Source organism: Charadrius vociferus, unplaced genomic scaffold, assembly GCF_000708025.1.
Source record: "Charadrius vociferus isolate BGI_N301 unplaced genomic scaffold, ASM70802v2 scaffold129, whole genome shotgun sequence".
Taxonomy (NCBI): domain Eukaryota; kingdom Metazoa; phylum Chordata; class Aves; order Charadriiformes; family Charadriidae; genus Charadrius; species Charadrius vociferus.
The window spans coordinates 2,673,379-2,696,625 of NW_009661374.1; the positions used below are offsets into that span (position 1 = coordinate 2,673,379).

General features: G+C 37.4%; 1 protein-coding gene across 1 annotated transcript in view; it reads right to left on the reverse strand.

Moving 5' to 3' along the window:
• Positions 1-22,708, reverse strand: part of ATG5 (autophagy related 5) — an 82,253-nt gene extending 59,545 nt beyond the window's left edge. The window contains exons 1-4 of the mRNA XM_009893846.1: positions 22,545-22,708; positions 15,382-15,509; positions 8,242-8,320; positions 1,880-2,042 (exon numbers count right to left, since the gene is read on the reverse strand). Of these exons, the coding sequence (XP_009892148.1) occupies positions 1,880-2,042; positions 8,242-8,320; positions 15,382-15,509; positions 22,545-22,652 (478 nt within the window). The 5' untranslated portion in view covers positions 22,653-22,708. The remainder of the gene's footprint in view (positions 1-1,879; positions 2,043-8,241; positions 8,321-15,381; positions 15,510-22,544) is intronic.
• Positions 22,709-23,247: the final 539 nt, after the last annotated feature.

Below are 23,247 nucleotides of genomic sequence, written 5' to 3' on the forward strand. Positions count from 1 at the left end.
AAAGATAGAGCGTAAGACGAGCATGGAAAAAACACACTGCATATCTGTTCTCTTACCTCACATATTGAGGGTATCAAGGTTCTATAATTTCTGGTTAAGCAAAGAACCTTAATTCACATTATTTCATTGTGCAGTCAACTCTTCTGCCATTATTATACCTCATTATTCTCATAACTCATGTTAGAGGTCTTTTAGTTTTAATTTTAAAAAGCATTAACGAAAAGAGCCCACAAAGTGCACTGCTGAGAGCACTTGAACGCCAGGGCTAAGTGACAGGATTTCTTTTTGCAAGAAAGCTCATAATTCTTGAAGTAGAAAACAAAATTATGCTGAGATGTATTTTTCTTCTCTCAAACTAAACTGCTCGCAAGACAAATACTATTACAGCAGAATACTTTTTTTTTCACAGAATTATTAAAATTGCAGCTTAAATTGACTTGTAACAATGTAAGCTTCAGGGAAACATCTATTTCTATACAGATTCTGGCTTCCAGTGGACCAGAACACTTTATTTACTGCTAATTTACAAAAGTGAATATATTGTCCGTGAGTTTGCTGACTAATATCTATACAAAACAGAACCTCCCAAGAAGTACTTTGAACCAGATGAAGTGCAATTTCTTACTTGATAATTTTTGCAGGTATGTATGACATCTGTCCAGATCTTACTACTCAAGTGGCAAATTAAGATAATCCCTCAATTTCAAACTCTTCCCCAATTAAAAAAATAAAACTCAGAGTTTCTAATAAGCACTCAATCTTCAAAATTATTACAGGAGTACCTTTAATATGAAAGGCAGTATCACTAAGCAACAAAAAAAAAAAAAGGAAAACCCACACACTCACCAGATGCACATGTTAAACCCAAACTAACTTGGAACCCCACTGTCTAAAGCAAACATGTGCCTCAAGTCCTGTTGCATTCAAAGCTTCTCCCGTTTCATTTTATTTTCCTTATAAACATAAGGGAAGATGTTAATTCTAAGTATTTAGTATTTTGTATCTCAACATAACATCTTCATGCTTACAGCTTCCGTAACAAATTTACCAGTAATAATATAAAAGACAGCTTCAGGAGATGAGGAAGATGCACTGGAAGTGGTGCTACCACCCATTGCAGATTGCAGTTTCTGAAATAAGAATAGCTTTTCAACTTGCAGGCCTCTAAAAACCATGATAAGAGAGGAGACACTAAAAACAGAAGTTATATTTTGCACTGCAATATAGATTTGTGCCATCTGTGCAAAGTAAAAACATTAATTATTTTAGAACATCCTATTCTGAATTATTTCCCTAACTTTTTCAAGTCAATATTTATGCAGAAATCTTTGTGAAAGCCATACCAGTATCAGCAATTAAAAAACCCCAAAAACCAAAACACAACACAAAACCACACACTAGATTTGGCAGAGGGAAAAGTAAAATTTTTCATCTATTGGGCAACTTTTTGGAAAGTTTGCCTGTATCTTCTACCAGTGACAGTCCTTAAGCATTAACTGGAGGCGGCAACCTTTTTTCCTTTACAGTCCAAGATTATTAATACTGAACAACACTTACACCCCAGGTGTCTCCCAGATAAAGAGCATGAGTTGCATAAAAGTACATGAGACAAAATTTATCTATTTATTTTGTTTTGTTGCCAGTTTTGGTTTGTTAAAACAGAGTCATGACCCGATTTAGTACCTTGAATAACTCAAGCCACATTTGGATTACCACATAAATGGCGACTTTGAAATAAATCAATTTATCTTTTCCATGATATTAGATTGAAATCCTGCAGAACAATGACATTTTATATCCTTTACCATAATTAAAACTTGAAGTTATTTATTAGCATGCTAGACCTAAATATAATTAATACTTGATGCACTGTATTTACCATTCTGTAATCCCATCCACAGTTGCTTATGATCCTTTTTTTGCATCTCATTGATGACTTGACTTTTGTGCTTTAAAGCATCTGCTTCTTTTATGCAAGCCATAAAATGAGCTTCAATCACATCCTTAGAATGGCAGTGTAGAAGATCCTTTTCTGGAAAATTCTACAAAGAGAAAACAGATGAAGAGAAATAAATACATGACAGCTTAGAAGATGAAGAATAAGTGATAATTTTATCAGGTTTATATTTATACAAAAGCAGCACACTGGAATCTTCTAGTTATGGAAGATAACAACCACTCTCACTCCGCTGACAAGAAAGGTTTTGCAGTGAGAAGCATTTCAGGAAAAATAAAAGTTGAATAATTTTCTGTAAAACCCAAAATTACCCTAAATCACCCAAACTCGACTTGATAAATACATTTAAATACATTGATGTATGTATTTAGGCCCTTACATCCAAAATGCAGGAAATTAAGAGTTTTAACATGTTTTCAAGTACATGTTCAATTCTCTGGCAATGAACAGGAGAAAAGGAGAAGTAAGTGATAAGTACCCAACTCCTATTGACTCTCTGTGGCAGTTTAGCACCCATTTCTATGCAGGCCTTTGAAAAATGTTTCCTCTAAGTATCATCATCCACTATAGCATATATGAACTATAGCACATATGCCACTTACAAACATTTTTTTTCTCAAAGATACTGGAAATCCTTGTAAACTCCAACTTTACCTAATACACGTGCCTACTACTAGCTCATGTGACTTGATTCCACTCCAAATAAAACCCCTTTATTTGGTTAGAGTTGGCACACTGCATTCAGCATTGCAGATGCGCAGTGACCACTCCTCAGGTAACTTTCTTCCTCTCAGTAAATGACAACTACCTTTCCCAATTCATTTATAAGGAATTATAGTAGCAAATCTTGTTCAAGTACCAAAAAGATTTCTTTGGAAATTAACTAATGGGAAGTTCAACATTGTATAGGTATACAGTTAGGGCTGTACTTCCTCTCATTTTTCTTTTATCAAAACTTGGTATCACTGGTCATTTTACAATAATACAAGCATTCATTATCACAAATTCATTGTCTTTAGTTCTCAAAGGTCTAAAAACCCAGCATGTTTTATCCCCTCCTTATTAATCTTCTTTTCACAGCTGCTTATGACCATGCTGAACAGCACAAACCCCCTCAGCCAAACCGGAGTGGTGTCATTAGTATTCTCCCTCATAAGAAGGGCTTGCCGCATATTTTTATGCTTTCATTCTCCTTTTATTAAAAAAAAAAAAAAAGAGGACCTTTCCTCTTAACCCATTACAAATTGGTTATTTAAAAAAGCTTTTGTGAGGGTCTGTCAAACTATTTTGGAAATACAAGTACATATCATGGGATATTTTTCAAAGGCTTTTACAACATAGTTAACATGTCACAGTAGGAGCAATATAAATGCTGGAAAAACTTATATGATCCCTCCTCCACATAAAACCAGGAAAAATAGCAAAGACTGCTTCAAACTACAGGAACTCAAAACATCCAACAACCACTAAACAGTTGGTAATATGAATGGGAGCTTGGGATTGCCTTACCTGAAGAAATTTAGGAGGACAAGAATGATAGTTCCCTCATCATGAGGTTACTTTAAAGAGCTGGAAATTAAATAATGGACTTTCATATAGTGATTCCTCTTTATGACAGTGAACCCAGACTCTGGAAACTGTGGATCAAAAAGGATGAGTATCTTCCAAAAACAGAAATATAAAGGGAAGAGAAGACTGCTAATATCTTTTCTGCTGAAGTATACATGGCTTGGTGTTGAACTCACAAAGCAAGTGCTACTGTTACTTAGGCCTGATGTATGTGGGGCTGACTAGAAATATAAGGACTGAGATAAAGCTTGTTTCTCATCTGAGCATGGCCAAGTATAAAGACATTAAAGAGGACAGAACAGAAACGAAAGTTCTCCTTCCAGGGCAGGCCTCACTCCTTTTCTCTCACACAAATCTGAGTGTCTCAGCATAACTGGGCCCAAGATGGATGGAAAACGTTACTGGGATTGTTACTTGCCAGCTGATATCTACATAGGCCTGTATAATACTTTTAGAAGTTTAACTTACTTGCTCAAATAAAAAAAAAAGTAAAGTCTGGTAACCAAACCAGAAGAAAGGAACAGTCAGAAACAGCATACTTCAAGTTCAAGAGAGTTCTTTACATGGAAAAATTCAAAGTGAGACACTTGCATCCCTCAAAAAAAGATGAACAATGGGATGTACCTAATACCAAGTAATATAGCAACCTAGAAACAGACTTGAACAGTTAAAAGCTGAAGTTTTAGCTATGTTTATGAAAACAACGGTTTCCTTACAACAACTGTTTTTGTTACACAAATGTCTAAATATTGAACTGCAGGGTCTTTTTTTGGACATTCCTGTGTTTCTACAGGTAGGCATCTCCGTGCTGACTTTCTTCCAGTGAATTTCAAATTACAGGCAACGTCACTCCCTAGGGATGTGTTCCAGAGAACATACACAGTGTGCTCTGCAGAACAGCAAGGAGATACTTAAAATTGGTCAAAGCTAGCTAAGCTAATGGAAAGAATCTAACCACAGTAGTACAAAGGCGTGGCATGATTAATTTTCCCAGCTTCTAAGGGATAACACTGTGGAAGAACGGAAAACACTCCTACAGTCTCAGTGCTGTTTACTCCTTTCTTCAGTAGAAAAAACACTGACACATTTCTATATAGTACTGTGAGTAGAAGCTGAAAAATCTAAACATTAAAGCGATAACTTAGAAAACAACACTGCTATATAGCTACAAGAAGCATATGAAACAGTTACACCAACATGAGACTACCAACAGAAAATATGGCATCCCCACTGATTTATAAGCTAGGGCAAAGAATAATAAGTTTTATACTTAAATATAGGACATGTATGCTTGGTTGGTTTTTTGGGGTTTTTTTTAAAGTTCTATTTGCCTTCTTTCTACTTGAGGAAATAGTGATCAAATGTAAGTAACTTTTTTCTGTTCCCTGAAGAAAGAGACAATTGTAAACAAGCTGGTAGCTACCCCTGGCTATACAACTATGAGATTTGCAGAAAGTTTTAACAGATCCCATAAGCAGCTTTAATTCAATTACTCTTATTGGCGATGTCTTACTCCCTCCATGTTCTGTGTCTTTGAAAGAAAAGTTATTAAGGTTGACTCTAATTTTCTTGGAAAGCTCAAGTAGTACTGGTTTTGTTTCACATACTAGTAGACACTTGCAGCATAAACTTGGTCATAAAGAAGTAGCTATCATCTGTACAGACAAGAGCACTAAATGATCTCTCATATCAAACTGTTTCAAAAACATTGCAGGTAATGTCAATAGTGTGGTTTCATAACTCCATTGTGCCCATATTTATCTATCAGTTCCACTTCACAAAACATCTGTTTATACTATGACAGTCTTGTTGCTTTAGGCTACATTTACAGAAAATTATACCAATAGTAGGGCATTAAAAAAACCCAAAAAGAACAGATGCAGTGGCAGGGAGAGCATCCATATATTTGTGTTTAGTTACCATTTTTTTTTCAAAAAGAGATTTATTTAAAAAAACCCCTCATTTATACTCCTGCCTTCCACAAGGTCTCCTAGCAGTTTCACAATTTAGCTGTGTACTACATGGAAAAGCACTTCCTTTTCACTCCACCTGACCCATTTTTTAGCTAAGAAAACCATGACAGCTGTTATACAAAAGCAGATGCAGTCTCTCCTCCACTACATCAGGTCACGGTGGAGAGGCAGTCACCAGCAGAGAAGAGCTTCAGCAGAGGGAGAACATTAGCTTTTCCCCTGGCACACTCAATATCCTCTCCTCCCATAAATAGTGCTACCATTTCCAGATCAGTTCACCACCTCCTATCTACTGCCCAAAATCTGGAGAGTTGATTAGCATGCTGAGAACATGAACAGCGCTAAGCACACCGCAGAGTAGCATAAGATGAGTTTAACAGGAAGGGATAGAGTTTCCCTCCTCCCCATAAAGCCACACCTGGGTAACAAAAGCAACTTCCCAGACTACGGCTTCTCATGATTCTCAAACCTTAGTACTCTGTTCAAGCTCATCCTTCTATGACTATTTGCGGCACCCATATTTCATCTGTACTAGAGATACAAATGCATGTTATTTTATTGCATACCAGAAGTACAAATGAATAAACTGTTTCTTCAATGCAAACAGTAAGTATGTTTATTATTTGGTCTGCATTTGTAACATAGGAGGACAATTACAAGTTTCTGCCAACTTTCAAACTTCTGCTGAACAGAAATAAAACTTTTTTGATGTTTTTAACTTTAAACAAAGAAAACTGAGGGGGGGGGGGCAGTTAAAAAACACTCTTTACAGATGTTTGAGATATTTGTTGTTGACTGCATGCTTTGGTAAAAGAAATGAGAAAGCCATGACAGCAAAAGTAAAATCCCAGAAAAATCTAATACTGTTCAATTAAGCAAAAAAAAACAAAAAAAGACTCTTTGAAGAAAAACTACACACAAATGAAAATAATAATAAGGCGAGGCAGTTAAAAAACACTCTTTACAGATGTTTGAGATATTTGTTGTTGACTGCATGCTTTGGTAAAAGAAATGAGAAAGCCATGACAGCAAAAGTAAAATCCCAGAAAAATCTAATACTGTTCAATTAAGCAAAAAAAAACAAAAAAAGACTCTTTGAAGAAAAACTACACACAAATGAAAATAATAATAATACAGGCAGGAATCCCACACCTAAACTACTTAAGCTGTAAGAAAGTGTAACACATGAAAATGTCTTCAATATTTTGACATGCTTTGATATATTTCAGTTATGTTTTGACTTTAAGGATCAAGAGGGGTTTATTTAAATAAACTTTCAGATTACATCAAAAACAGGAAGGGAGATTAAGCAGGTGCTTAATCCAAGGTGTTATATTTTTAAAAACTAAATTACATCAGCTTTTAAAATAATACTGCCTTAGCAGTAAATTATTTCTGCTGATCTTTAATGTACGCATTTGAGACAAACCTAAATTAGCTGATCTTTTGGCAAGCAGCAATATAAGGACATTAGAGTCAGTTTAAATTACCACATGAAATCGAAAAGCACTGTGGTGCTGCAATTTATTTCTCAAGATGGCTCTACTTCGGGATGGCAACATCCACACACTACCACTGTTAATCTCCCAGAGCTCTGAGAATGTGTAACAGTTAAATCATGATTTATGAAACTAACTAGACGCCCTACAGTTTCTTCAAAACACTCCGGAAGTTTCTTCATCCCAGCTCTCTCTGACATATCAGACAGAAGTGTAGCAATTACACTTCAGTGGTTTCAAAAACATCCCCATCTTCAGATTCATTCAGTCATTTTGAAAATTTCAACATGTGGAAATACATATCACAAGAATGCATGATCTCAGTGCACGCTTCCAAAAAGAATTAGATGACTACTGTTAGCACGACCTTTTCTAAAACACCTTCAAGAGAAGAACTGTTTGAATGAAAGTGTTCAACACAACTGCTTCCCAGTATGCTTTTCATTTCATCTCAAATCTCGCACACTAAAGTCAAACCCGGTGTTTTCCTTTGGATCAGTTTTCCTATCACATTGTCTCTTTTACAATGGAGAAATTAAAGTTTCAAAGTTAAATACCATGATTTCTAGTTGTGATTTTGACTTCAAAACATACCTGGGATTACCGTCTCAATGCATTTCAGGGTATGAAATAATCCTGCACTAAAGCTAAACCTGCGCCAAGTACCCTTCTGAGCAAAGATCAGTAGTGCTATTTTAAGTCATACCTAATAGTTTTACAATGTGTAATCAAAATAATGTCTCTCCTCTGACTAAGCTGTCACAAGACCAAACTTATTTTCACTCAGTTCTCTACAGGGGATCCACACGAAGTACAACGGCACACCCTGACATCAATGATTTCTACAGTATCTCATATCCATGCTCATGTGCCTAGAAGGATGAGCACTTCTCAATCGTCAGCCAACTTGAGCTGACTGAACTAGAAGCATTATAGAAAGTTCTTCCCTTATCAACTCAACTGCACCGACATAGTCTTATAACTTTATCTTGAAGAACAATTTTGAATTTTCAGGTTACAATAGAATCATTTTAAAAGGAAGGTCATTTGAAAGCACATACAATCTCACGGAACACAGCTGTAGATTTACAGAAAACTTTAAATGATTTCTGAAAAATGAACATTCATCCCTTCAAGTCATGCCACTCATTTATAAAATAATCATGAAACCTTTCCCTAGCTTCCAAATTTCATGTAATCCCACTCTCGCTTGTTCTTAACTAAAGGTGTATTTCAATTTTACCTTGAAATGCACTGTGATGCTCCAAGGAAGGGCTGTATTTGATGCATGGAGATCAAACAGCAAACCAATTGGGTAATGCCTAAAAATTAAGAGATACTAAATGAACGTAACAGCTATGTATTTAATTTTACATAAAACAGTTAACATATCTGCATTTACATGAAAAAAAAAATACCTGTTTGACTCCCACAATTAATATTCATTATTGCTTATTCAGAAGAGTTATACACACAGGTATAAGTGACTGACAGTTTCTGGCAGAACCAAGTCTGGAATTTACATGTTCAGTATCTAAACCAGTGGTCTCCACGCTGTGCCCACAAAACACTGCTAGTTTTGCAATAGCACAAGTGGCCTACAGCTGTTCTGTGGAATCCTTCAGAACAGCATTTTTAGTAAAAAAGCTTGATAATGGTAGGAATTGCTGGTCTGACAGGAAGGTATACATGCTTTCAGACATTTAAATGTCATGGCTTTATACCACATTGATCCTTAATATCTCTTCCCTCTCTCACCTGCCTGATGTTATTGCGGAAAATAACTAGTAAAATGAAAAAATGACATATCTGTAAAAGGGCTAAAAATGGATAGATGAATATGAACTCTGTATCTTTACTATCAATTAAGAATAGAAGGGGAGAAAAAAAGATTAATTGGATTTTTGTATTTCAGTGGTATTCTGGATTAAAGGAGTTACACAACGAAGCTGCTTCCTCCAAATATTCACTTTCGTCTTATAGCTGTCTCCTTTAAATCCATTAGAAGATACAGCCTCCGGCAACGTAAGGAATATATATCACATACACAGAACTTCCAAAGACATTCTAAAAAGATCTTCCTGCAATTTTCTCATAAGCAGACACTGGCAAGATTTTTGATAAAAAAATTCTTTTGCATTCAGCCTACCAAGCTCCGTTCTCTTATCTTTCAAAGGTGTTAAGTAAGAAAGCCTCACTAGGTTTTCATCCTACAAAGACATAAGCACACACTTAACTGTGGACTCAGTAGCTTCACGTAATTAAATGGGACTGATCACAAGACGCAGAGCCAAGCACGTACTTCAGTATTGAAAGTCCAGAGAGCAATAACCCAGCATGTTGCTATTGCTCTAAAAGCACCTGCGCCAAGCCAATTTCCTGACCTGCTCAACTCCCACACAACAATGCTTTAGCACCCTCTAGGGGTGAGCTAACCCCAAAGCGAAGAAAAAGTCACTTCACAACAGCGAAATAAAAAACCAAAACAATACTACAATTCTTGAACTTAGCCATTGCATTTGTAACTTCTTAAAAGGAAGAATGTGGGGAAACATCAAGAAAGTATCCAATATTTGTTTTCCTGACTAAGGGAATAAAGAGTATAGATAATGCATATCCAGATTTATCCCGATTCACTGCTAATGCTCAAGTTTTTACCATTAAGACTTCTTATTACTAAACTGCCAATCATGTCTTGAGTACTTCAACAGAGGTTCAGCAAGAGGTCCATGAAGAAGTGGTTTTCCAGGTGAGCTAAGTAACAAAAATTAGATTTCCTTTGATAATTAGGTAAACGTGAACAATGACTTTCAGTTACTTTCAATTTATACAACAAAACAGATAGCTACCAAAAAAAACCAAAAAAAGAGAAGCATTAGTTCTTGGCCTACCTCTATATTTTCTAGCCACTGTAGATTACAAAAAAAGTTCATGTACTCAAGCTTTCTTCAGTAAAATCCCTGTGCTTTGCACAGCTGATATGTGGTTTTTATTTTGAAAGAGGCCAGCCCTAAATCCATTTTGTTCCATAGCAGAACACATGAGATTAATGGAGACAGTGGACTGTGACAGAAACAATTTTCTATTCAGAAACACAGCCTTCCATTAAGAGTGAAGCTCACAACAGGAGTGAACCAATCCTGAGATGTAAGACATGTCCTGCTTCAAACTTCAGTTCTCACACACTGGCATTTAATTCGAAGCCAACAGAAGTCCTAAGTAATGTCTGTGCATAATGCTGTGTTTCACTTCTTTCTGAGATATAGTTACAACCATTTTTTAAGAGTCTGGAAACAATAGCACTCCATATAACAACACCAAAGCTATTATTTATATTTCCTTCCTAATAAAACCTGGTTTCTTAACCAGGATAGAGAATTAAGGGAGAAACAAAGGCAGAAGTTGAGGAGAAAATAGGACTCGTCAATCTGTACATGGAATAAAAAACCCCAACACGCCCTCACTCCATTCTTAAGCACGTATCTATCTTGTGCTATGAGCCAGTATTCTCTCATTAAAGATTTTGCTTCCAGTGGTACTGCTGCCATGCTGTTTCTGAACTTCTAGTTGAAAAAGAGGTATTACAATTAAAAGAAATACACAAATGGTCTCTAGAACCTACAGTAACCAGGAGAATAAAAAAAAAATATTAAAAAACCAAGAGAGCCTTTAAAGATTTGCCCCCAAAAAAAGAAAAGAGAAAAACAGAACAACAGCTATGGGAAACATCCATCCCAGAAAAGTGTAATTTTGAAAGAATACTACTGGATTGTTGAAATCAAGCTGGTATTAACTAGAGCGGGAATCAAGGACAGACATATGCAGGCATATACAAAAGTTTCTCAAATGAAATAATGGGAAAAAATATCAGAGAAAAAATGTCTATGAGACCACAAATCTTTTTTTACAAGTTGCTAGAATAATGATGAGTTCTGGAAAGTCTTCAATCTATAAAAGTGTAACAGCACCTTGACTTCCAGTAATTGTCAGTTTATTACTGGTTTTATTATTTTACAGAAGGTGATTTCAGAGTGCGAGAGAAGTCCTGGAAAACACCACATGAAGTACTTAAAATCCTTTTGAAAGTGACACATGGACAGTAAGGAAAATTAATTCCTACTTTTCTAACAGTTTCTTTCTGAACAGAAAGTGACAGCATGAGTTAGTAGGTTGTTTTCAGAACATAACAACTTACTGCAGTAATTCAGTAAGACATGTCACATGAACTGATAAATCCTGTACTCCAAGGACTGTTTGGGGTACTAAGTGTATCAAGCAGCCAAAATCTGGTGTTTAGGTATTTCTATGGATAAATGTCTCATTGAGGGAAATTTTGGCTGCATCAGAAAATAGTCTTACCTTTTCCTTTAATATTCAGTAAGAAATATTTTTTTTTCTTAAATCTTTCAAGCAAGCTAGCATTTTTTGAACAATGTCAGCTATGCCTCATCAAATGGTGCTTTGACCTTTTGCCTTCCACTGATTCCTGCTTAGAAAGAGTCAAGCATCCATCCAGTTCATACTAGAGACACAACTATGCAACTACCAGAGCTAGAGGCACAACCCACAGAAAGGGGACAGAAACTCTGCCAAAGGCCACGTGCAAGTGCTCAAATAGGATGGTAACAATTTACAGGGTGTTGTCCCTTAGCATCTGCTGAAGAAACACCACACCAGCAGATCAGAGGCTTTCACTCAGGCAGAGCTCCAGAGAGAGGATGCAACTCTCCAGGTCTCAAGCTGCCAGGAGAGCACTTTCTTGAGGGCTGGCACAAGTAGAGGCACTGTCCTTGCCTAGAGGAGGTGTGTGTTGCTGAAGGAGCTATGTTGCCAAGTTAAGGAGCTGCAGGAGGTCAATAGACTGCACAGCATCAGGGAAAATAATGAGATTGATGGCATCTTCACTGAGACCTTGCAGAGGTGAGAGCCTGAACTCCCAGCTGCACAGAAAGAGGGTGTGCAGTCATTGGAGTGGTGAATGGAGACTTGCAAGATGGGGAAGACTGCAGTCTTGCAGCCTCTGGCAAGAGAAGCCACTAATTGCAGGGAGAGATGGAGCCTGCCTTGATGGCAGACAAGGGCCTGGAAGCTCTGAAGAAGCATGAGAGCAGCACTTCCATTCTAAGAGGAAGCAGTCACAGCAGCAAGAGGCTCATCCCTGCAGGGGATAGAGCACCCTCCCATCTGCCAATCTCACTTGCTACCCGTGGAGATATGCTGCTTGTTAAGAAGTTGCAGGCAGACTGACAAGGTTGGTCCTGTGCTTGGATTATTAGCCCTTGCTGTTCAACCACATGGATGCAAATCTTAAGTTCTGCGAGGGCACCCTTGAGAGTATCAAGAGTGACTACACAGCTCCAGGGGCAAGGTGGCAACTCCACAATTTTGCCATTGAAGTAGAAAGGCTCAGAGAGGTGTGCATGCTGGTCAACAACTGCAGGTCAATAACTGGTTGTGCAGCTGATGTGACAACAGGGACTTGGCTTTTAGAGCCACAGGGCACTCTTTGGGGATAAAGGACTGCTAGGGAGAGATGGAAAAGTATCTTTGCCTTCAGGTAGGTCAACCTGGTGAGGAGAGCTTCAGACTATAAACAACAGGGGTGTTAATAACAACCCACAGACAAGCAGAAATTAATGGACATTGATGGAAAGCAAGTGGTGAAAGTTGACAAGGAAGATCTCAAAATGATAAAAGAGGGTAAAAGAGAGTCTACCACAAGTGTATGTACATGCACACGGCTTGTTTCCCAAGCAGGAGAAACTAGAGCTTCACATGCAGTGACATAACAGTAACAGTGTTGGGCTACGTGAGATACAATGAGACAGCTTGCACAACTGGAATGCTGTTATGGATGGATGGACGCAAGCTGCTCAGGAAAGACAGGCAGGGCAGATGAGGGAAGAGAGTGTCTTCCATGTGAGGGAGCAGCTTAGATGTATGAAACTTAATGAGACAGAAAACAGGTTGGTTGAGATCTTGTTGGTGAGTTTGTTACAGATCACACAATCCATCACAGACCCTGGTTCTTGTTAATCTCTGACATCTGCTGGAAAAGTAACATCATGGGACACAAGTAGTCAAGATTTCTTGATACAAGCAATGGATGGACCAGAGCTGACCCGCAGCTGAATCTGTTACTTACTAACAAAACAAGGTAGTTCTGGATGTGAGTATCAGTGGCAGCTTTGGCTGTGGCAACCATGAAATGGCAGAGTTCAAGGTCCTGGAGAGACTGATAAGGGAGAGCTCTCTGAGAAGATTTGATCCATTCCTTCTGTAGTCTCTGATGCTGCACAGTCTGATGACCTCTTCCTGCAGCTCCTTAACTTGGTGACACAGACCTTCCCCCAGCACACACCTCCTGCAGGTAAGGAGACCATCTTCCCCTGCCCTAGTGAATTCAATGGGAGGTCCCAGGCTTCTGTAACTCCAGACCTGGAGAACTGCATCCTCCCCTTCAGGAGCTTGGTCTGAGTGCTGCAGACCACGAAGTTGAAGCTATGTTTCGGACCTCCTCCAAACTCTCACTGGAAAAGGAGCAGCAGCTGAAAAGAGATACACTACAGCCCAACCAGGTATGAAACCACACAGACTGTAAGCAGTATGACCTCACAGTGCAATGTACATAATTAGAATGAGAAATATTACTAGCAAGTTATTTGGTTCTGAATGCAGAAGTTATACTTAAAAAGATTAAACATTAATGCTGCCTATTCTTTCTCTACAAACTACCAGCTCAATCTAATTCTCAGTTCTGGTATTTGGGTCTTCTCTGGAACAAGCTTCAGCTGTTTAGGGGGTTCCCATTCTCATAAAATAATGGTTTGCAGATAGCATTTTCCTGAGAAAAGCAATTCCACTGAAATCAGGGGAGTTGTTCCTGGCAGAATATGCTTAGATTTTCTGAAAGATCAGAGCCTTAATTAGCAGATCATAATTACACTATTCATTGTCATTTCAATGTTCAACCAGTTTACTAACTCTTAATTTTAGAATTATATTTTTACTCAATACCTATATTCTATATTTTTTTCTTAACTCTAGTTTAAACATAATGGTATTTGAAAACTTACAGAAAATACAGATCTATTTTTGGTTGACGTAAAAAGCTCTTCTTTCCTTTCTTGTTACAACTTCAGTGAAAACAAAGTTTATCTACCTAAGACTATGAACTCACTGGGACAAACTTGGTACCTTGCTGTTTGTTTAGACAGTATCCACCACAACTCAAGGTTGATAGAGCACACCAAGAGACCAATTATTGTTAAATTTCAAATAATTTAAATAGATGTCTAAAGCTGGTTTGGCCGGCCAGTTTTGAAAAAGTGAAAAAAAAGCTAGGTTTTCTGCTTTTCTGTTATATAATGTATTTTCAAGGTTTTCACTAGGTTGGCCTCAAAGAAACAAAAGACTAGAAGAGATCTACTGCATCACCAAGTCTAAAGGGATCCCACGATATGATGCTTGCTAATCAATAACACGATCCAGGTTCAAGAAGCTAAACCAGTCACTGGTAGTCTTCTTTCCTATTATGACACAGGAAATAAAGAGGTATAAAATCTCTTCTGTATTCAAAATACTAAGTACTTTCTGGAGAGCTGATGCTATCTATGGAGAGCTATCAAACACTGCAGCTCTCAAAATGTTGGTTTTTGGTTGTTTTTTTTTTTTTAAAAAAAAACTCTTCATGGAAGAAATAGAAAGAAACAAAGTCTGATGAACAGTATTTATGAAAACTAAGTAAATGAAATAATGGCAGTCTGATTCCTCAACCTTGGGGGGGGAGGGGGCAAAAAAGATATACCATATGACAGAACAAAAATAGAATCTACAGCAATTAGTTCAAGAAAGTTGAACTAATTGAATTCAACAAGAGCCTGTGCATCAGTATTAGATTGTCTGTTTTACAGTGCAAGCACATATCACGCCAGTAAAGAGGGAAGGTCATGCATGTTTTATTATCCTTAAGCATATATCTTATTTGCATTCAGACTCCAGAAGTAATACTTCCTGTGTTATTAGGTAACTTTTAAGAAGGTAGAATAAGCTAAACAAAGGATTTATTTGGTGATTCTACTGCAAGAAACAGCAAAGCCAAAAAACACACGCATTTCATATTACAGTAACAACTAGAACAAAAACAAGAGGTGCACCACAACCTCTGCCTTATTTGTTATTCTGCTTGTACTTAATTAAGTGCATATGTTCAACATTAAACATTCTGTTTTCTCCCCACACAACATGCTTTTCTTACACTCCTCTTTTGCCATCTTTGAAACCCAATGGAGTGATTAGTTTAAGAAAAGTACTGACACGGTGCTGAACTTGATAACTCTTCACATGACAAACCGAGTAAAGGTACAAAGTTAAGTAAACTCACCATTTCAGCGGTGTACCTTCATATTCAAACCATATTTCACTAACTTCCTCTTGTCTCATTACTTTCTGAAAGTGTTTCTTCACTTTGTCTGTTACCAGTGTCAAATAGCTTATCCTTGGCAAAAGCAACTGAAAGAAAAAAATTATAGAGGCTTTAAGTAAATATAAAATTTACTAAATCAAGAAAAATCTGTAACCACTATTTTCATAACTAAAATTCAGTCAGCATTCTTTTTTCCCCTCTTTAAGGTAAGATATCTTTTAGACAGTTTACTTATTAATGGTCAATGAAAGGCTATAAAATTATGTACTCAGAAGATGCAGAATACTAGTATCCAATACACTAACACATAAAAAACAATAAAAAAAATAAGTTCTTGATTCTTTCGATGTGGTGGGAGGGAGAAGAATGGAATTTATTTTCTGCTTTTCTGTATTTAAGCAGGCCAAAGAAGTTTTCAACATTTTTCATATAAACAGATAGAAACATGTTCTAACTTCTTATTGAATATAATGAGCAACTGTGCATCAGCTGTTATTTCAAAATGGAAATTTCTACAAAATTTCTTAAAAAAAGAATGAAAACTAGCTGCTTGAGGGTTTGGTTTCCAAGTGCATTTTGTATTTCCAATAGTTGGCAATTTCCCTTTTCTGTGTACTGGGCTTGTCAATTCAATTAGTCAAGACTACTATAACTCTTCCACTATTTAACCTTTGCCCAGCTACTGAAATCAGAAAGCAAATTGACAATATTTCATCAGTTGAGACAGGACACCTTCTTACAGCTTTCTGTTTTACTATCTTTTTTTCTCAAGTGTAATGTTATGCACTATCTGAAACAGAATGCTGTGTTATTTCTTATTTAACCCCCACCCTTTTTTTTTTTTTTTAAGGTCTCATGCCTAGTAGGAGTGGTTAAGCAGACTGCATCAGTGTATTGACGGATAACTTAAGATCAGTCCATAAGCTTTAATGAACAATGCGTTACAGTATCCCAATGAGAAAAGATTAATCTCCCTGTAAAATAACATTTAGCTTTGGAGCAGACATGTTAAATTAATAATTTTCCTCCTGTAAAGTTATTTTCATTTCCTAATTATTAATAAAATAGATGGTCCAAGGAATAAATAGAAACAAATTATTTTTTGCATATTTAGAGAAAGACAAACTTTTGTTTTTCAGTGTTCCTCATAACCCTTGATCTTTCTTAAAATATTTTCTTTATAGTATATGGATAATGCTAGGCCTTAAGTGAATGTCTATGGTACAGACGTCCCAAACTATGCAAGGATACATTTTGCCTGACAGAAAACTTGATCTCTCCTGCAACATTCTTCCAGAATCTCTCAAAAAATTAGACCACACTTTGATATATAAATTAGATATTTTGGTCATGATACTAGAATTTATTTATAAATACCAGATGCACATAGAAGAACTATGGAGAGTAAATTAAGAGTAAGTTCTTATGAAAGGGAATGGATTTGTCTTTTAAATAGTGCCGCATTAGGTTACTAATCTGCATACACCTGTGAAACAACTAAATTTCAGGATTACATAAAACTGCAAGAGATCAAGACTCACCACTGTCACAGTCATCAAGCCAGTTAACACTTGATCTTTTATGTACCGTATGGTTTTCTTTTTCCATCTGTTGCTATTATTACCATCATCGTATTGTTTCTACCTTCTTTCATAGGAGTCTAATTCAGCAAGGTAATTAAATACAGCCTTCAGGTTTAAAAGGTAAACAATCAAATTCAATGAAGTCATATACACACTCAAGTGAGAATTGTTAGGTACCTCAATGACTTGAAAGACATTATAGGTGTTTTTTTTTTTTTCCCTTTATTAACCTAATTCCACATATCTACACTGATAGTCCAGGCTATTCCAATCAAGCTCAAACATTTTTGGTAATAATTCTGTATTATTTCTGTGTGATATTTGCAGTTAAATTAATGCTGGTACATTCTGATATGAGACCCATTTGGACTGCTGCAAAAGCAAATTTTCAGCACGCTGCATGTGGCACAACCATGTAGGAATTGATAAATATATTAAAGCATTATTGATTGCAACACTGTTTGGCATAACCTTTTAAACTGCGTAACTAATTTCCTCTGTAAAATATTTTACTTTAGTTTTTAGTGTGGAAGAACAACGCAGTTCCTCTTTAAACAAAATTGGAGATCACAGACAATAACCAAACAGCACTTAACTGAATTTAACAGAACATGGCCAGCACTCCCAATGGGCCTCTTGGAGTACAAAATCCAATAGTTAATTAGGTTAACAGAGACTGCCTGTTTTTCAGAGATGCTGAGCATTTGCAGCACCTACTGAACTCTTTTTTTGGTCTTCCCACCTCTTCCATGGGAGACATGAAAGAATCCAATTTTACCACTTTTATAGCTTTAATTATCCCAGAGATTTACAAGTACACTAAATCTGTTAAGCAAGACCTTTAAAAGCATAGTTTAAAGACATTTTCAGTTTCTTGCCCCTTTTTAATATCCCTTCTCCACCGTTTGTCTACACTTAGTGAAAACCACAGTTAAAACATTTTTACTCCAAAAATCCTGTAATTTTAAAATGCTATTACTGAGTATTTCCAGAGGGACGGTACTAAAAAATATTTAGGAAAAAAAACCCTTAACGTATTTAACTACATGCTGAGCTTTAGTCAATCTCTCTGAAACAGAACCACGTTAATCGTTTCATAGAGGCCTCTATATGAAAACCGGAATTCTACACAGCAGTTCTCCTTCTACACTAATAGACATTCAGAATCATCTCCAACACTTTAGCCATGTGGCAAGGAGCCTTCCTTTTAGGCAAAGCCATGTTCACCAGAATGACACCTCTCACAGAAACACTTTTGCTATTGACTCCTAAACCAGTCCACGCGGCCCAACGATGCTATACCCTTTGACCCTTTGGCAAACCTACAGCAGTATTTCTAGATGCTGGGAATGAATGGTCATGATTCAGTGATAAGAGTAATGCTTGGTTCAGGGCTGTAATACCTAATAAGAAAAAAAAAAAGGATGATCATATGACAAGACATAGTAATCTCAGTTAGGGCAAATCTGACCTAATGGAGTAAATTTTTTTGTTTGGGTTTTTTTGTTGTTTTTATGGTTGGGTAGGGATTTTTGGTGTTTATTTTTGTTTTTTTACAAATAACCTTCTCCAAGCAGACTTTTTGCTAAAGGTTAGAACAATGCTATGAAAATCAAACACGTCCAACAATGCAAATAATGTAACAACAGCAATCTGAATGTGGGACTGATAAATCACTACATAATATACTAAAAGACAGAATGCCTATCATAAATGACCTACAGTACTGCATGGGAAAATATGCAGACAACGTAGTACCAAAGTTTTTAATGAACATATGGAGTGCATAGTTAGCATAGATTCAATAGTTGCCAATTTAAATAATATATGAGAGAAAATAACTAATATGAAAATGGATGATAAAACACATAAGGAATTAAATAGAAGAGAATCCCAGTTTTGATTCAAGTTGTCTGGCAATTGGCTCTGCCATGCTGCCTGCTCATTAATGGCAGATGAATATAATGCTTGCTGTTCACTATGCTGCATAACGAAGAAACCTGAATGACAAACCCCACTTTCAGTTGAGCTTTGTGGCTCAGAAGGAGCCACATTTGTCTTGTTCCCTAGAAAAGATGGACTTGTAAGAAGATTCAAGAGAAGCCTAAAGCAGTCGGTGTGTGAATGGATTACTTTTAAGCGTCAAGACCAAGTAAGAATTCCTGAAATGTTAAGTGAGGCTGGGTGCCATTCCCTCCAGCAACCAGTTGTATAAGTTTTCTCCCACTCAGTATAAAACCAAAAAGCTGGCATTGACTACTTTGAGAGAGTTTGAGTACACGGTATAAAGCCAAGTAGATGTTCGTGACCTGTTGCAATCAGACTATTGCAACAGTAATGCAGACAAGATAAACAAGTTGCTCAGTACTAACAATTTAAAAAATACCATTTGAGAACATGAAAAAAACCCTTAAATTCATATTCTCATCTGAATTCATAAATCAATGGCTAACAAATAAGATTAGGCGTTCTCCTCATTAAATCAAGAAAACAAAAGTAAATCTCCAGATACATTACCAGGCAGAATAAATCCTAGTAGGCTAGAACATGCCATCCCCAAAATTACACAAACCACAACGCCTTCCTTTTGCATATTGTCTATTGTGACAGTATTTAATCACAAAAACCAGGAATGCTTTCTGTAGAGGTTAAATGAAATGCAAGGAATTCCTAATGCCTAAGGAAACGCTTGCAATATGTTTTTGTGTATAAAGAGTATAAAGAGTACCTCTCCAGCTATGTCCACAGGTTTTGTTGCAGAGCAAAACACCATTTTACATGCAAAACACTATAAAAAAAAAAAATCTAGATTTAACAGGAACTAGACTGGTCTGATCACCAATGCACCCAGGATGAAGAATCAAAGCATCCTAACATGGAATGGCTTCATGTTGCTCACTATTATAGACATCTTAATAGAACATCCCTTTTGACACTGGGGAAGCTTAAAGAGCAGCCTAGCAAAGGCTAGTTCCTTGGGCAAAGCATCATTCTAAGACTGCCTTCTGCTGTAATTTTGTTCTTTACAGCTGACATCAGCCAATGAGTACTCTGCTTCCTGTACGCATTTGATTTCTAACTGTTGTTTTCACCAAGAGACAGACAGTACATGATTTTAAAATAAAAGTTGTAACAACTTTAGGACTAGGGAGAAGTCAAATACTTCAGCTACAAAAGTAGTTCAACCTAGCTGTTCTTAATTATGTTTCCACCCAAAACACCAGCATCTGTAGGAAACATTCCAAAGAAACTTGACATATCTATTTCCAGTGTAACTCTGCAAAAGCCTACCTGCCTCTACTACAGGAAGAAACAGGACAATATTTTACCTCAGCTGCTTAATCTTCATGTCATTACTCTTTCCAAAAGATAAACAAGCTCATTTTAAATTAGCTCTGCCACCCCCCTGCAGTGCCATAATGCGATACATGCATGCATCACTCCTGTGCTGTGCTAATACATCTACCAGACAAGGGTCTCCTGCCACACTGCTCACAAACTGAAATCCATCACACAGACTCTGGGTTGTTTTTCTAACCCCTCACCCTTCAGGGTCTATGTCTTCCTCCATCTTCATAAAGCAAGTTCCTCAAAGCAGAAGCTTTGTTTCCCTCATAACATAATGATACCAGTATTTCCTCCCCATGCAGCCTTCCCATTTAGTCTGGAATACAGATGTTATACCTACATTAAGAAGCACTGAGGTGTGGTAAAAGGAAACATGTAAAGCTGAACAGCTGGTGTCGATGACTGGGAACTTTCACTACATACACTTTTTTAATTCATTTTGGGGAATTTCGATATTTTTTACTTCAATTTTGGTCCAGTTTGATCCCATACACTAAATGCCCATTAGCAGCTGAAGCACATCTGCCTCAGATTCATGTGAAAGTGATTCAGCTTGTGGGTTATAAGACTGCTGTGTGATGCAAACCTGGGCACAGTAAGTGGAAAGGATGAGACTTGCTTCAAAAATGCACTCCAGATCTGAACAAAAACATTAATGTAGATGCACTCTGAAACCATGAGAACTAAACCATGATTCAAAACTTTGATTGCTATTCTAACTTTTACTATTATAAATCCTTGGTCTCTTCAAGAAGCAAAGCTATATGTCAGCTCAAACATGACCTGAAAAAGGATGAAGCTAAAATTGTAGAATTGTGATCTGCATATAACTAGATTTTGCAGAAATAGAGAATTAAGCCTTGAGAATTTTTGTGCACGCTTCAAGCAGAGTAAATAAAAAATCCTACCAGCTTAAAACTATCTCCTTGGATTAGAACATTGGCCACACCATGAAGACAACGTGGTTTCAGGGTTTCCATGCTGATGTTAAACAGATCAAGACTGCACGTCTCTATAATTAAACTTATACCTTTCATGTAGCTCTTATACTATATATATTTTTAACTCATATACATATATAAAAGAAATCTGAAGTCTGAGACTTCTAGATAGCTCAGATGCATTTTGCAATAGGTCAACTGCATGAAGTAAAAATGCTTCTGTTTTACCAGTGGTGAAACTAAAACACAGAGACGAGCACTATCATTACTGAACAAAAAGCATTAATGCTTTATTAGGTTTCAAAAAACCAATGAACACACATGGAAATCAGAAACTGATGACATAAAGAGACTATAAAACACAGAAGAAAAAAATATTTCTGTCCAGTAATATTTTCAAAATGAATAGGATATGACAAGATTTAAGGATTTCAGAATCACGTAAAAACTCATAAGACAAGATTTTCCTCCCACATACTTGTTACATTTCAAATTTATGTTTCACTGAATCAACCAACATTCTCTATCAATCAAATGTCTATTAGGTGCTGAAAGGATGGAAACTGCTGAGCACACTATAAATAAAAACCACCTCATTATAGAAGGCCCTTCCAATTTACAACTCAGATACATCACCCTTGTTTTCATCATCAGCTAGCAATCCAGTTCAGACGCTGTACTGTTAAGATATTACAGCTGCTTTTTCTGCATTTGAGCTAGATCTCTCATGGCTCCTAGCATTTGAAGAAGAGAAAATGAGCAGAAGTCCATGAGCAGAAATACTGGAGCCATTGTTCATTATGAGTTTCTGCTACATGGGTGACTGATCTTAGTGTTTAAGATTGCACAAAGCTCTGACTGAAGTTATTTCTGTAGTAAGGTAACATACAAGTTCTCTCCCTTCTTCTGGTCATTACCCAAGAACATACAAACTCACCATGAGTACATGTAGAGCCTCCTCCTTTTACCTAATTACTTACTGATTTTTTTTCACTTTTTTTTTTTTATATCTTATCTGTGATAAGTTTATCTCACTGGTGAAACAAGCTTAAAGTTTTGAACCTGCTGTGAAGAGAGACAAATCACACAGAGCGGTCATACAATTTACTTTCAGGAGGTACCAGGAATAATAAGAAAAATGGGTTGTTTGGGATTTTTCCGCAACATGCGGCAGCACACATGATGAGAATGAAGAAAACAATCATAACTATGGCACTGGACTATCTGTGACTACCTTTGTTATACTCACATAGTAAGGTTCGGCTTCCCTTTCAGTTATCTCATCCTGATACAGCGTGAAACACGTTGGTATTCGGCCAAACCACACATCTCGAAGTACATCTTTGTCATCTGTCATTCTTCCAATGGAGAGTGAAGCACATGTAGATCAGCTTGTTTCTTCAGCTAGAACTGCAACCCCGCTCCCCCCAAAAGAAACAAGTCAGCACTATTGCAAATTAAATATACCTCGTTAAAGGCTCTCCCATAACTACGCTCCTGCAAGCACAAGCAACGCTGTGACCGAGACGTTAAACGCATCAGTTTGTACAACGATGGGGACTAGTTCAGGCCTCCGAGTTAACACTTTCCCAACTACAAACACATGGTGGATAACAAGTAAACAAGCATTTTCTAAGCCTACATCACACCCCAACCGTAGAGGCAAAGCGACCGCTCCCATCACCACCTTACAGTCACCCCACAGTCCCCTCTCCCCCCCCAAGGCCCCAGCTTTACCGCGGGAGAACAGCCCGCTACCCGCGGCCAGCCAGCAGAGCCGGTGTCCGCAGACGACCGGGAGGACAGGCAGCGGCGAGAACGACGAAGCCAGCAGGACTCTCGCCGGCGGGGCCGCGGGCCTGCCCGGGGAGGAGCTCGGGGGGAGATCACCGAGGCCCCAGGACGGACCCCAGCATCGCCCTCCGCTGCGCTGAGACGCGGGGACGCCCCGC